The following is a 12,216-nucleotide window of genomic DNA, read 5'->3' as shown; positions in this document are numbered from 1 at the left end:
AGCATGCTTGAGTTAGGTTACCTAGAAGTTGACAGGCTGACTATAAGTATGTGTGTGAGTGTTTCAGCTGTTTTGTCTGTTCCGATGTGCTAATATGGTAATCTATTAATATCTTTTTTTCCCCCAGAAATCTGAGGTGCCTCTAGACTATGAGAAGCATGACCCTGAGCAGAAGCAGATTTACCGGTTTGTGCGGACGTTGTTCAGTGCTGCGCAGCTAACTGCGGAATGTGCCATTGTTACCTTGGTGAGTGCCCATGAGGCAGTGCTAGCTTCTTGTGTGGCAAACAAGCACAGCGAAGATGACAACGAAAAACACAGTCAGCGATGGTATTGGGAAACTGTAATCAATGCATGGTTCGAACGCGACACAGGCCTGTGTTTCAGCCACTCGGCCTGCATCAGGATGGATCAGATGCCTCAGATGTTGTTATATTCCAATAACAATAAATGTTGGCGATCTTGCAATAAAGTCTCTTGTCTAAAATGTTGCTCTCCGGTAATGCTCATTTTTCTATTTCCTTGATTTGAAGTGTTTGATCATAGCTCTGAGAGTGACATTTTAGATGAGAGGCCTTATAGCAAGATCAATGTTTTGGATCAATAACGTTATTTGTAATTAGAATATAACAGTGTCAGTGGTGTTTGACTCCTGATGCAGGCCGGGTGTCCAAAACAGAGGCCCGTGTCGAGTCAAACCATGCTTTTATTAAAGTTTTTGCAATACCATCGCTGTGTGTTTTTCGTTGTCATCTTTGCTGTGCTTGTTTGCCATTTGTGCTGATTTGCGAGGGTTGGTTCTTCTTATGTGACCATCTGCATTGTTTGTAGTTGCTTTTATATCTTTTTTTCTATTTTTGCTAGTAGATTTCATTGCTCATGAAAGTAACAGAAATGACAACACTGATAACAGATAGGCAGCAGTTTTTCAGCTATTCCCACGCTTTACTAGCTATTGCTCCAGCACTGTTTGGGGAGGAAGGGGAGGGGTGAGATGAAAGAGTGGCTGATTAAGAGGCACTTTTACAGAGCTGCGATAGGCGCTAACGTGCGCCTAATACAGCTCAAAATGGTGTACCACAGGACGCACTAAGGCATCCTGCGGTAACTGTCAAATATACACATAGTAACATGCATTAAAAACTACATTTTTTGAGGGGGTGTTGGGAGGGCAGAGAGTGGGCGCTCCTGGGCTAATCAGCTCAGCCACATTACCACATAACTGGTTAGTGCACGGATAGCATATGAGCCCTTAGCGTCTACAAAATGAACGGTGGTAAGTGCTCACAAGGTAATTTTTTAAATGGCTGTGAACTAAGGCAATCTTAGCGCATGGTCATTAATTAAAAAAAACTCATTTTTAAGGCTGCGGTAAAAATGGCCTTAGCACATGGGAAGAACTTGTTTAAGGGCACACTAAAGCTGCTTTTTACCTCAGCTGAGTAAAAGTACACCTTAAAGAAAAAGGTTTATATCTTTTGCTTGCTTAGCTAAATATATATTGAACATAGATATATGTAAAGCATACAAGGGCTTATTACAGCCCTCACTGATTTTCTTGTGCTTCATTTGAATCTGGTTTTGAATTTATTTCAGAAAGATGACAAACTTGCAGAACTGTTATGTTTTTGGTAACACCTTATATTCCTACCAAGTACTCTAAGAATTACTGAAGTCTAAAATGTCCCGCTGTTTGGCACTGTCAGATTTGCTGCACGGAAATGTGGTTCCAGCAAAAGGCTTTGGGGGAGTTTGTTATTGATTTGTGGCATGTTAACAGTGGATGATTGATCAAGATGGCACAGTTTTGAAAGAAATCTAAAACCACTTATTACACTGGTGGTTAGCAATCCAAAAATGGATGCAATAATCAAGATTACAAAAGCAAATCAACAATGCCTTTGGTTAGATGCTCAATAACCAAGTCTTGTAATCACGTACATGTGTTTCTCAGAAAGCTTCTACATCTCTAGCATGCTGAGGGCACTTTCAGTGTAAAGTCCCTTCCTGAAAGTAAAGGAAATTTAGGGCCCTGTTTACAAAAGCGTGTTAACATTTATAACGTGCCTATAATTAGCGCATGCGCTAACCGTGTAGGTGCTTATAGGGATATTGTAGGCACGTACACGGTTAACGTGCGGTAAAGACGCTAATGTGCCTATAATGTGGCTTAGTAAATAGGGCCCTTAGTTGTAGATGAGACTGCTCTGCACAATATACTATGCTATTCTAAGTTACTTGGATAGCAGACTGAATATTGCCACTACTTCTATTTATTTAGTTAAACATTTTACATCTTGCACCATCTACAATTCGGGGTGGGTTACAAATTAACATTCACAATAAAATTAGTAAGCAAAAGAAGTAAAATTCTTGAATAACAAAAAAAGGGTTTATAATACAAGAAAATATAAAATTATTCAAACGCTTGCTGAAAAAAAAAAGGCTTTTAAGGTGTTTCCTAAAGGAAAGTGCTGCTTTCACCTGCCGCAAGTACTGCAGGTAAAAGAATTCCACAGCTTAGGAGCTGCCACCATAAAAATGGATTCTCTATGGGCCTCTTTTACAAAGGTGTGCTAGCATTTTTAGCATGTTGCTAATTGGGTAGATGCCCGATGCACTAAAAATGCTAGCACACCTTTGTAAAACAACCCTCTATATTCTTTCAGTCCTCACCTGTTTGAAGGATGAATTTCATGTAGCTCCAGCACTGACTGCCTTACGTACTATTTATCACCGGCCACCATCTGGATAGTGGTGCTGAATATCTGGGATATTTTTTGAGAACCGCTTCAGCATTCATTAAACCAAAACACCAACTGTGGTGGCTGGCTGTTGACCCACTTGCATATTTTTATTTACATTTGAAAAATTGGGACTATTGTCAAATGATGCAGTCACCCACCCTGTTCAGAGTAATATTGTTGATGTAATTTTGGTTCCCAGAAGCCTGACTTTAATTGGACCCTGTGTAGAGAATGAGCCTGGACAAAATTTGTCCCCGCCCCGTTTTGTCTCCATCCCACCCCGTCCCCGCAGGCCTGTCTCCGTCCTGTCCCTGCAGGCCCTATCTCGTCCCCGCCCTGTGCCCCGTGAGCTCTGTTCTCATCTGTAGAAACCTCAAACACTTATGATTTATATTTAAATCTTTTTATTAAGTATAAAAAGGAACAATATGCCTGTCAACTATTGTGTATAAATTACAAAGAGAAAACAATAATAACAACTAGCAGCTATAATAACCCTCCCACCACCACCATCTACTCTCCAACACCAACAATTTCTGACTTCTACTACCCCAGGAATCCTAAAATCCTAATCCACCCTGTTAAATTGTCCAGAGGTACAAAATACAACCCGTTCTGTATGCCCTAGAGGGAAGATTTTAAACTGTGGATGAATAAGGTGTCATCAACAATTTCAGGATTCAGTCTAGCTCTCCTGTTTTCCACAGTCCCTCCTGCATAGAAGATTAGAAGATGTGCTGGTAGCAGGATGTACAGGATCCCCCATGCAAATTTTGCTAACTATGGCCAGCATGTTTGCTTGTTTTTCCAAAAAATAAAAATATTGTCATCTCTGCATCAATCAAACATAAATAACAGTCCAGTTCATTAACAGGCTTCAAGTAGAAAGTGACAATGGGGACAAGTTGATCCTCATTCCCCCGTGGGATCTGTCCCCGCTCCCATCCCCCGTGAACTCTTCCCCGTCGCAATCCCCGTGAGTTCTTCCCCTTGCCCCATTCCGCGCAGTTACTGCGGATCCCCATCCCCCGTGTCATTCTCTACCCTGTGTACAGTACTTCCTGTATCTAGGTCTGACCAAAGAGTTCAGAAAAGAGGTATTGAGGAATACTGGAACCACCCATGTATTTTCCATCCGTAGAATTGTTTGATCCAGTGTCTAAGCCAACATCCTAGCCCTCCCCTCTGCTCCCGGTACTGAATAACTTATCACTACCAACCAGTGTTCATCATGCTCTCAAATATGGCAGATGATCACTGCCTAAAGAATGAACTATATATTTCTCTGGGGTGGTTTGATGCACCCAAACTTCCTATTTTCAATTTATTCAGCTTGTTAGGATGCAGCAGAGATTGAAACAAATGGTAGTCCACAACTGTGTAGAAAGCAAGAGTCTAATTACCAGAATTTACTGTCAGCTGCTAAGCCACACTCCACAGCCTTGAGTACATTGAAATCTAAGTGGGAGACTAATGTGGGTACTGTGCTGTCAGAAATGGACAGCTTAAAAAAAAAAAAAGAAAAACTCCTTCAGTGCTCTGATTCAAGAGAATGGATATATAGTTTTCAATCAGTAGTACTACACATGTGAAAGGCTATTGAAAATGAAGAGGAACGCTTTCCCTTACTGTAGGTAGTACTGTGAGGAGAGAGGTCCTTTATTCACGTGTGCTGGTTCTGCTAGTCATTGAGATATTCTGGACTGAAATTCTGTCCTGGATCCACAAAATTAACCAGATGCAATTGCCAGTGGAACCTGCTGAGGTCTGAGTACAGTGGATAGAAGGGGGGGGGGGGGGGGAATCTGAGAGGGGTGAAAAAGGAATAGAAACCTGTCAGCATTATTTAACTGAATGAGAACCCTCCTACTCAGTTGAATCACACTGAATATCAACTCTGTGCATTTGTACATCACAACTTCACCCAAATGGTATCTGAATTAAAGAGAGCTTAGGACAACTACATAGAATCTCTAAGTGAGTGATAGGGAGAGTAGATGGCATGGATGGGCAGACTGGATAGGCCATATGGTCTTTATCTGCCTACACTTTTCTGTGTTTCAAACTGTGCCCCTGAGAATGTCTGTTCATGATCTATGTATCATGTATAAGTATACCGTCTCCTTCTGGCACACATATTCAACTATGCAATTTTATAACAGCCAATTTATGCATGTAAAATATGCTTTACGTGCTGAAAATGCTTTGTAAAGTTACCCCCAAAGTGCCTGGCAGTGGACTTTGCATTGCTGTTATTGGAGTTAAACCAGAACTTCAATTTCCTTTACGTCCTTGCCAGACTAGCCCAGATGAATGGGTAGTTGTGCTCATCCACCAGCGGATGGAGACAGAAACAGAAAGTAGTTTTGTGTGGCTTGCCCTCTTAAGACCTTGTTTAGTTGTAGAATGCTCACTATATTCTGTTTCCAGTGGATGGTACATGCAGCTCTTTTCCTGTGCTCTCAGTCAGCAGTTTCTTCCCCTCTGAGGTCTTCCCCTTTCCAGTGGTGGAATTCTCATGGGTATGTGGAGCTCCAGAGGTCCCTTTGCTAAGTTGCTTGTCTCTCAGTCTGCCTGCAGGCTCCTCTCTTCTGAGTTGTATACTTCTCCTGTATTATACAGCTACAGCTGTCTCCTTTCTTCTCAGGTCTGGGCAGCACATGTTGTCAGAACTGCAGTGGTTTCTTCTCCTTTGGGTGGCGGACCTTTCCAGTATTTCGGAATGACAGCAGTCTCCTCTTTTCTAAGGGGCTGATTTCTCCTGTATGTCTCAGATACACCAGTCTTACACCAGTCTGTTCTATTCTGCATTGTGGACATTTCCTATATGGCACAACCCCAGCTGTCTCTTCTCTTTGGAGTTGCAGACGCCTACCGTATTTCATAGCTATGGCTGTCTCTTCCCTTCTGAGATGCAGACACCTCCTGGATTTCACAGCTACGGCTGTCTCTTCTCTTTGGAGTTGCACTCGCCTCCTGGGTTTCACAGCTACACCAGTCTCCTCTCTTCAGAATTGCAGACCGCTCTGGTAGTCTACAGCTTCAGCAGTCTCATTTCCTTTGAGTTGCAGACAGCTGTTGTGGTTGTGATTTACAGTAGTCTCCTCTTTTGGGTTGCAGACAGTTCCTGGGGTTCACAACTTCAGCAGTCTCCTGTATTCTGAGTTGCAGACTTCTCCTGGATGTCTCAGCTACAGCAGACTCCGCTGTTCGGGATTGCGGACATATCTTGGTTTGCACTGCTTCACCAGTCTCCTCTCTTCGGAGTTGCAGACATTTCCAGTGTTTCACAGCTGCATCAGTCATCACTCTTCTGGGTTGCGGACATCTCCGGGATTTTGCAGCTGCAGCAGTCTCCTCTCTTCTGAGTTGAGGGCGTCTCCGGTATTTCCCATCTACAGCGCTCACCACTCTTCTGAGTGGCAGACATCTCTGGTACTTCTCAGTTGCAATGGTCTCCTCACTTCTGGGTTGCAGCAGTCTCCTAGCTTTTCATTTGTAGGCATTTCCTCTGTGTCACAGCTATGGCAATCACTTCTCTTCTGGGTTGCAGATGTATCTGGTATGTCACAATTGCAGCAATCACCTCTCTTCTGCATGGCAGCAGTTTCTACTATTCGGCGTTGCAGGTATCTCCTGTAGGTCACAGCTGCAACAGTTTCATCTATTCTGAGTTGCAGACATTGCCTTTTTCTCAGCAATAGCAGTCTTTTTTTCTGGATTGCAGATGTCTCTTCTGAGTCGGCAGTGGCAACAGTCTCTCTTCTGGGTTGCAGATTGCCTCCAAGTCTCAGCAGCAGTCTCCTCTCTTCTGAGTTGCAGGCATCTCCTCTATATCACAGCAACAGCAGGCTCCTCTGTTCTGGGCGCAGACATTTCCTGTATTTCGTGGCTGCAGTGGCCTCTTTATATGGTGTGCAGACACCTCCTGTATTTCCCAGTGACAGGCATCGCTGTTTCTGATTGTGGCTGTCTCATCTGGTTCAGCACTGCAGCAGTCTCATCTCCTTCAGAGTGGCAGCCTTATGCTCTATTTTTCATCTGCAGACGTCCCTGGGGTTGGGCCCTGCAGACATCTTCTATGGGTCAGCAGGTCAGCATTCTCTCTCTCTCTCTCTTTGGACTGCACATGTGTCTGATCTGTCACAGATAAAATAGTCCCCTCTCTCTCTCTCTCTGAGTTGCAGATGGTTGCTATGTGGCCAGCCTCAAGGGTCTATTTGAGTTGTGGGCACCATTTGCTCTTCCTTGCTTAGATGTCTCCTTTTTTGGAGTGGTGGTCCTTTTTGATTCTGGCTGCCTCATCTTTTCACAGCGACTAGCTCCAGTGTGTTTGGAGTTTCCCAGCCTACCTACTTTTCAGTGTGGCGGGCAGCTGCTCTATTCTGGGCTGTGGGGATATCTACCTTTTACAGCTGTTTTGCTCTCTCTCTCTCTCTCTCTCTCTGTCTCTCTCTCTCTCTCTCAGTTCGGTGGAGGGTGGCTATTGTCCGCACCTGCCACGGGAGGGCTATTTGCAACCTACTAAAGTGGAGGCGTAGCCTAGTGGTTAGTGCAGCAGACTTTGATCCTGGGGAATTGGGTTTGATTCCCACTGCAGCTCCTTGTGACTGTGGGCAAGTCACTTAACCCTCCATTGCCCCAGATACAAAATAAGTACCTGTATATATGTAAACCACTTTGAATGTAGTTGCAAAATACCTCAGAAAGACAGTATATCAAGTCCCATTTCCCTTCCCGTCTCTGTCAAGCCTGCAAGGAGCCTGTTCCTTTGGGGCTGGCGGTAGGCTCTGCTGAACTATGACAGCCTGATTTCATTTATTTTTCCTCAGGCCGGCCTGATTTGAGTCGGCGGAGGTGTGCCTTGCTTCCTCTCTGAGAAATTCAGTGCTATGGTCTCTATAGGGCTCTGCCTCATCCACCTGGGGGCTGACTTGGACACCTCTGTGTCTGGATCCGTGCTGGATCAGGCGATATATGTGCATGGTCCTTCCTCTAGGCTATCCCTCCTGGTGAGGATCTTTGCTAGGCTACAGGCGTTTTCAGACCAAGAATTCAGTTATAGCAACTATATTGTCAGTTCTCAGGTTTTGTCCTTTTCTCGGGGGGGGGGGGGGGGATTTTCTCTATCTTCCGAGTTCTAGGCTTGACTCCTCTGGGACTCCTATAGCTGGAGATCCCTCTTGGCAGTCTGTCGGCTGGGTGGCTCAGTTGAGTTTGGCTTGCCGCATTCTCCTTTGCTGAGCAGCTGCTCTTCTGATTCTTTTGCCCTGCTGGTGAAAAAAATAATTGTACGCCAGATGAGATCCGGCTAGATGATCATTTTCTTGGCGCCAGTTCAGCTATGGACTTAGCGGCGGGCTTTGCCTATGTGGCCTAGCTGTTGAATCCACTGCACTTTTCGGTATTCTACAACTCATTCTGTGTCCTTTATGGTGCACCTCCAATGCTAGTTGAAGGGCAAGTTGCAATTGTCTGGGGTATAGATATGTTCAGATAACAGGAATTATTGTGCAGGTGTCGCAAAGGAGGGTGGTACTCCTGGGTCTGCTACTCGTAGCATGTACAGGATCATGTTGCTTGTGTGTCGACTTCCTCACCCCTTTTTTGCTTTTGCATTATCTTCTACCCCAGGAATCTTGGCCCTTCTGGTGGTATCTCGGTCACACTGGGTTGCTGGGAGATGTTAGGTAAGAATCCATTTCACACGTTAGTAGCGGCAGTTTAGCAAGTTCTTGGGGGTTTAGCTTGCTTATTTCTAAGGTTTCCAGCCTACGCTCCTCGCAAAAAGAGTAGTGAGACTGGCGAGGTGTTTTGGTCCACAGTCTACAAACATGGACAGATTCTTCTCCTGTCGGGCTGAGTTTCTATGGTTATTCCAGTCATATCTAAGGAGGTAGTCCCACCTTATGTAAGATACTGTTCCACCTTATGTAGGGAACTACTTTGTCACATCCCAATTATCTGGACTGGTATGGCAAAGATGTAAAGGAAGGTTAAATTAGGTCTTACCTAATACATTTTCTTTCCTTTAGCCTGCCAGACCAATCCAAAACCCTTCCAGTTTGTCTCATTCTTTTTTTTAGATATATTTCCTTTCTTGGAGGCCTTCTTTGTCATGCTCCATGTCTTAAGTACCTCCTTGCTCTGTGGTAGTGTCTGGTTAGTTGAAGCCAGGCTTACTTTTTCAGTAAGGGCCTGAGTGGATTCCTTCTAACTCAGTGCGATAGCTCTCTGTCAGATGGGCTGTACCTTCTTTCTCCAATCTCATATGTCTCCTGATTCAGTAGAATATCTGTCTGCTTTCTTCAGTCGCATTTAGGGCTGAGGACACACCTCCTGACTCAGTGAAATATATGTCTGTCAGTGGAGGGTATGCCTACCTTCTTCAGTCTCATGATGACTGATTGCAGCACTCCTGACTCAGTGAAATATCTGTAGGTCAATTGAGGATTTGTTTGTTGTCTTCATTCATATGCTAGCGAAGAATGAGTTTTTCTCTCCTTTCTTTGGTTGTCTGATTGTTTGGAGTTGAGGACCATGTCTTGGCTAGACGGTATACTGAGCATTCTACAGCTGCACAAGGCCTTAATAAGGCGAGTTACACAGAACTACTTTCTATTTCTTTCTTCTTCATCCACTGGTGGATGAGCACAACTACCCATTCGTGTTTACTGGTTTGGCAGGACTAAAGGACATTATCAGATAATACCTAATTTAACTATATATATAGTTATATACATATATATTTATTTATTTATTTATTTATTTGTAACACTTATACCCCGCACTTTCCCACTTATTAGCAGGTTCAATGCAGCTTACATAATAACAGGTTTACAAGATAATATAGAATGCATAACAGCTGTAATATATTGTATAAAGAGGTGGACAATTAGATGTGGGTAAGTAAGATGGGTAAGGGAGGAGGGTGGTAGAGGGTGTGTGTGTGTATATATGTATATATATATTATAATATATATATATATATATATATAATATATATATATATATATATATAATACCGGAGATTATGTAAGCCACATTGAGCCTGCAAATAGATGGGAAAATGTGGGATACAAATATATATTTTTTTGTAGTTTGGATCATAAAATGAAATGTCCTAGTTATGCCTTCACCCTTTGCACTTCCTATCTTCTTATGAGTATTGCTGTTTCATTGTAGTTATGTTATTCTCCACTTTGAATGCCCTCAAAAAGTGGGTTATAAATACATTGATATTTGGTTGTTACAAAACTGATTGAATGTGATGTTTCAGGAGTTCATTATTTGCTTTATACATGACATTCTTGTGTCTTTATAAACTGCAATAAATGTTTTCTGATCATCTCTGGGAAAAGTGACTAAAGTCACCAGAAACATAAATGAGGTTTTAATGAATTATGTTAGAGCAAACAATTTGATATACAGCAGTCCAAACCCCATCCTTATATGTGAAAAAAAAATTAAAAAATTACAGGAGTTCAAACATGTAACTTTGTCAGACTGCTTATGGACCCATGACATGAAAAATTGGCCATTCTTGACATTCTAGATCCACTAATTTAGTCACTTTTTCCCAGAGACAGTCACATTTGTCTAATACAGATTAATAAGGGATTTGTTTGTCAAAAGAAATGTATAGTGTAAGGGCAATCCGCAGGTATTGATATACAGAATTTAACAGCACTATTAGAGGACTCAATGATAGAAATATCATCTAGAGGACTCTGATAGTATCTCTGGTTTTTGAACAAGATTTGAATATGATCATGAAGTTATTCTTCAAATACTCCTCTGCTTTATTTTGTGGTCAAAAATATGGGTTTATCCCGATGTGACTAAAATAACTCAGCAGAGACTAAAACATTTTGATTTTGAGAGATGAAGTGAGGAATTTGGGGGCAAATTTTACATTGGCATACCCGTGCAAATGTTTGATTCGAATGTCGGGAACTAAATATGTATTTTTTGAGCCAACTCAGTTAAGGATTTTCCTGGACGCTAAAAATCCATCTAGCCGATTAAGCGGAGCAACTGAATCAGCGATAAGTTAAACCAATGAGGAAGAACAGGACTATGCCAATTGGAAATAGAGAACTTTTCTTTAATAATAATTCTCCTTAATTTTTATAGACCACTCCCCCTTTCAATATTTGGTGGTCTAAGGAAGAGTAAAAAGATATTTTTGTTTATATTTCATTATTTTTTCTTCTTTATATTTCTCTGTATTGCCTTGCAAACTGATATTCGTTTGTAATATATGAAATTCAATAAATAAAAATAAAAAAAAGACATTTTTATTATTCCGGGGTTGAATGATGTCCAAAAAGAGCTTGCAGCTTTGGAGCCTGTTTGATTTTTTTTAATAAAGCTTCGCTTTAAAAAAAACATCCATGTTGGGTGGCCTCCCCTCCCCCCCCCCCCCCCCCCCACTCCCGCAGAGACCTGGAAGTAAGGGAGGGACATCCATGTAAGTAGAGTTGTGGCCGAGTGGTTAGGGTACTGGTCTTGTAATCCAGAGGTGGTGGGTTTAAATCCCACTAATAGTTTTGTTAAAAAAAAAAAAGGACAAATACTTGGATATTTTTTCCACTTTTTTAAGTTGTATGAAGTCTTTATTGAACAGTATAACAAAATACAGCACTTCAGAACAAGTAAGTAATAGCATAACTGATCAGCGCCAGGTCTCTCTCAGCCAATCCCAGCGCGATTAGCTGTTACCAGTATCAGCTAAACGCGCTGTGATTGGCTGAGAGAGACCTGGAGGGCGGGCCATCCAAAAAGTTTTGATTTGTGTCCTCTCACGTCCCGATCCTGGGGGTGCAAGCTGAAAACTGCTTAAGCGTCGCTTGCCTTTGTGCCAGGCTGAAAGAAAATAAAAAGCAGCTTTTCTGGGCTGGAAGGCTCCTCCGTATCATCAGGTTAGTTTTTATTCTCTTGCCTCTGAACTGTACATTAGCTTTTTAGAGGGAGTTTTTTTGGCTGCTCTGCGCATGCTTGACTGGCCGATTGGCCGACTGTTTAACGATGGAATAGAGAATGCAAGTGAGCTACAACGAGCAGCTCATTTGCATTCCTATTCCTTGATGCATGCCGTTCCTTACCGATTCGCTAAGGGAATCGGTAAGGGAAGGGCTGTAACGATTGATTAGTGCATCTAGCCCTCACAGTAATGTAGTTTCTTAACTAACTGTTTTGATTTTATTATTTCTTGTGTTCTTTTCAGCTGTTCAGAATATAGGAGGAAAAGACAAAAAATGTTATAAATAAACTATCAGGAAAGTGAAGGGAAACAGGGAAGGTGGATTGAAATGTATAGTCTCAAACCGACAATTACAGACAGAGGGAGGGAAAGGGGATGAGCACAAAGCTTAAAGAGAAGACGTAGTAATGTAGTTTCTTAACTAACTGTTTTGATTTTATTATTTCTGTGTTCTTTCAGCTGTTCAGAATAGGATGAAAAGAA

General features: G+C 42.3%; 1 protein-coding gene across 1 annotated transcript in view; it reads left to right on the top strand.

The window, feature by feature from the left end:
- The window catches only part of CCNY (cyclin Y), a 598,774-nt gene that overhangs the window by 416,422 nt on the left and 170,136 nt on the right, over window positions 1-12,216 (top strand). The window contains exons 7-8 of the mRNA XM_030199560.1: window positions 128-330; window positions 8,382-8,437. Coding sequence (XP_030055420.1) covers window positions 128-330; window positions 8,382-8,437 — 259 coding nt within the window. The remainder of the gene's footprint in view (window positions 1-127; window positions 331-8,381; window positions 8,438-12,216) is intronic.

This window comes from Microcaecilia unicolor, chromosome 1 (genome assembly GCF_901765095.1).
Source record: "Microcaecilia unicolor chromosome 1, aMicUni1.1, whole genome shotgun sequence".
Classification (NCBI taxonomy): domain Eukaryota; kingdom Metazoa; phylum Chordata; class Amphibia; order Gymnophiona; family Siphonopidae; genus Microcaecilia; species Microcaecilia unicolor.
Note: the sequence above shows the minus strand (reverse complement) of the source record. Positions and strands in the feature narration are given on the sequence as shown.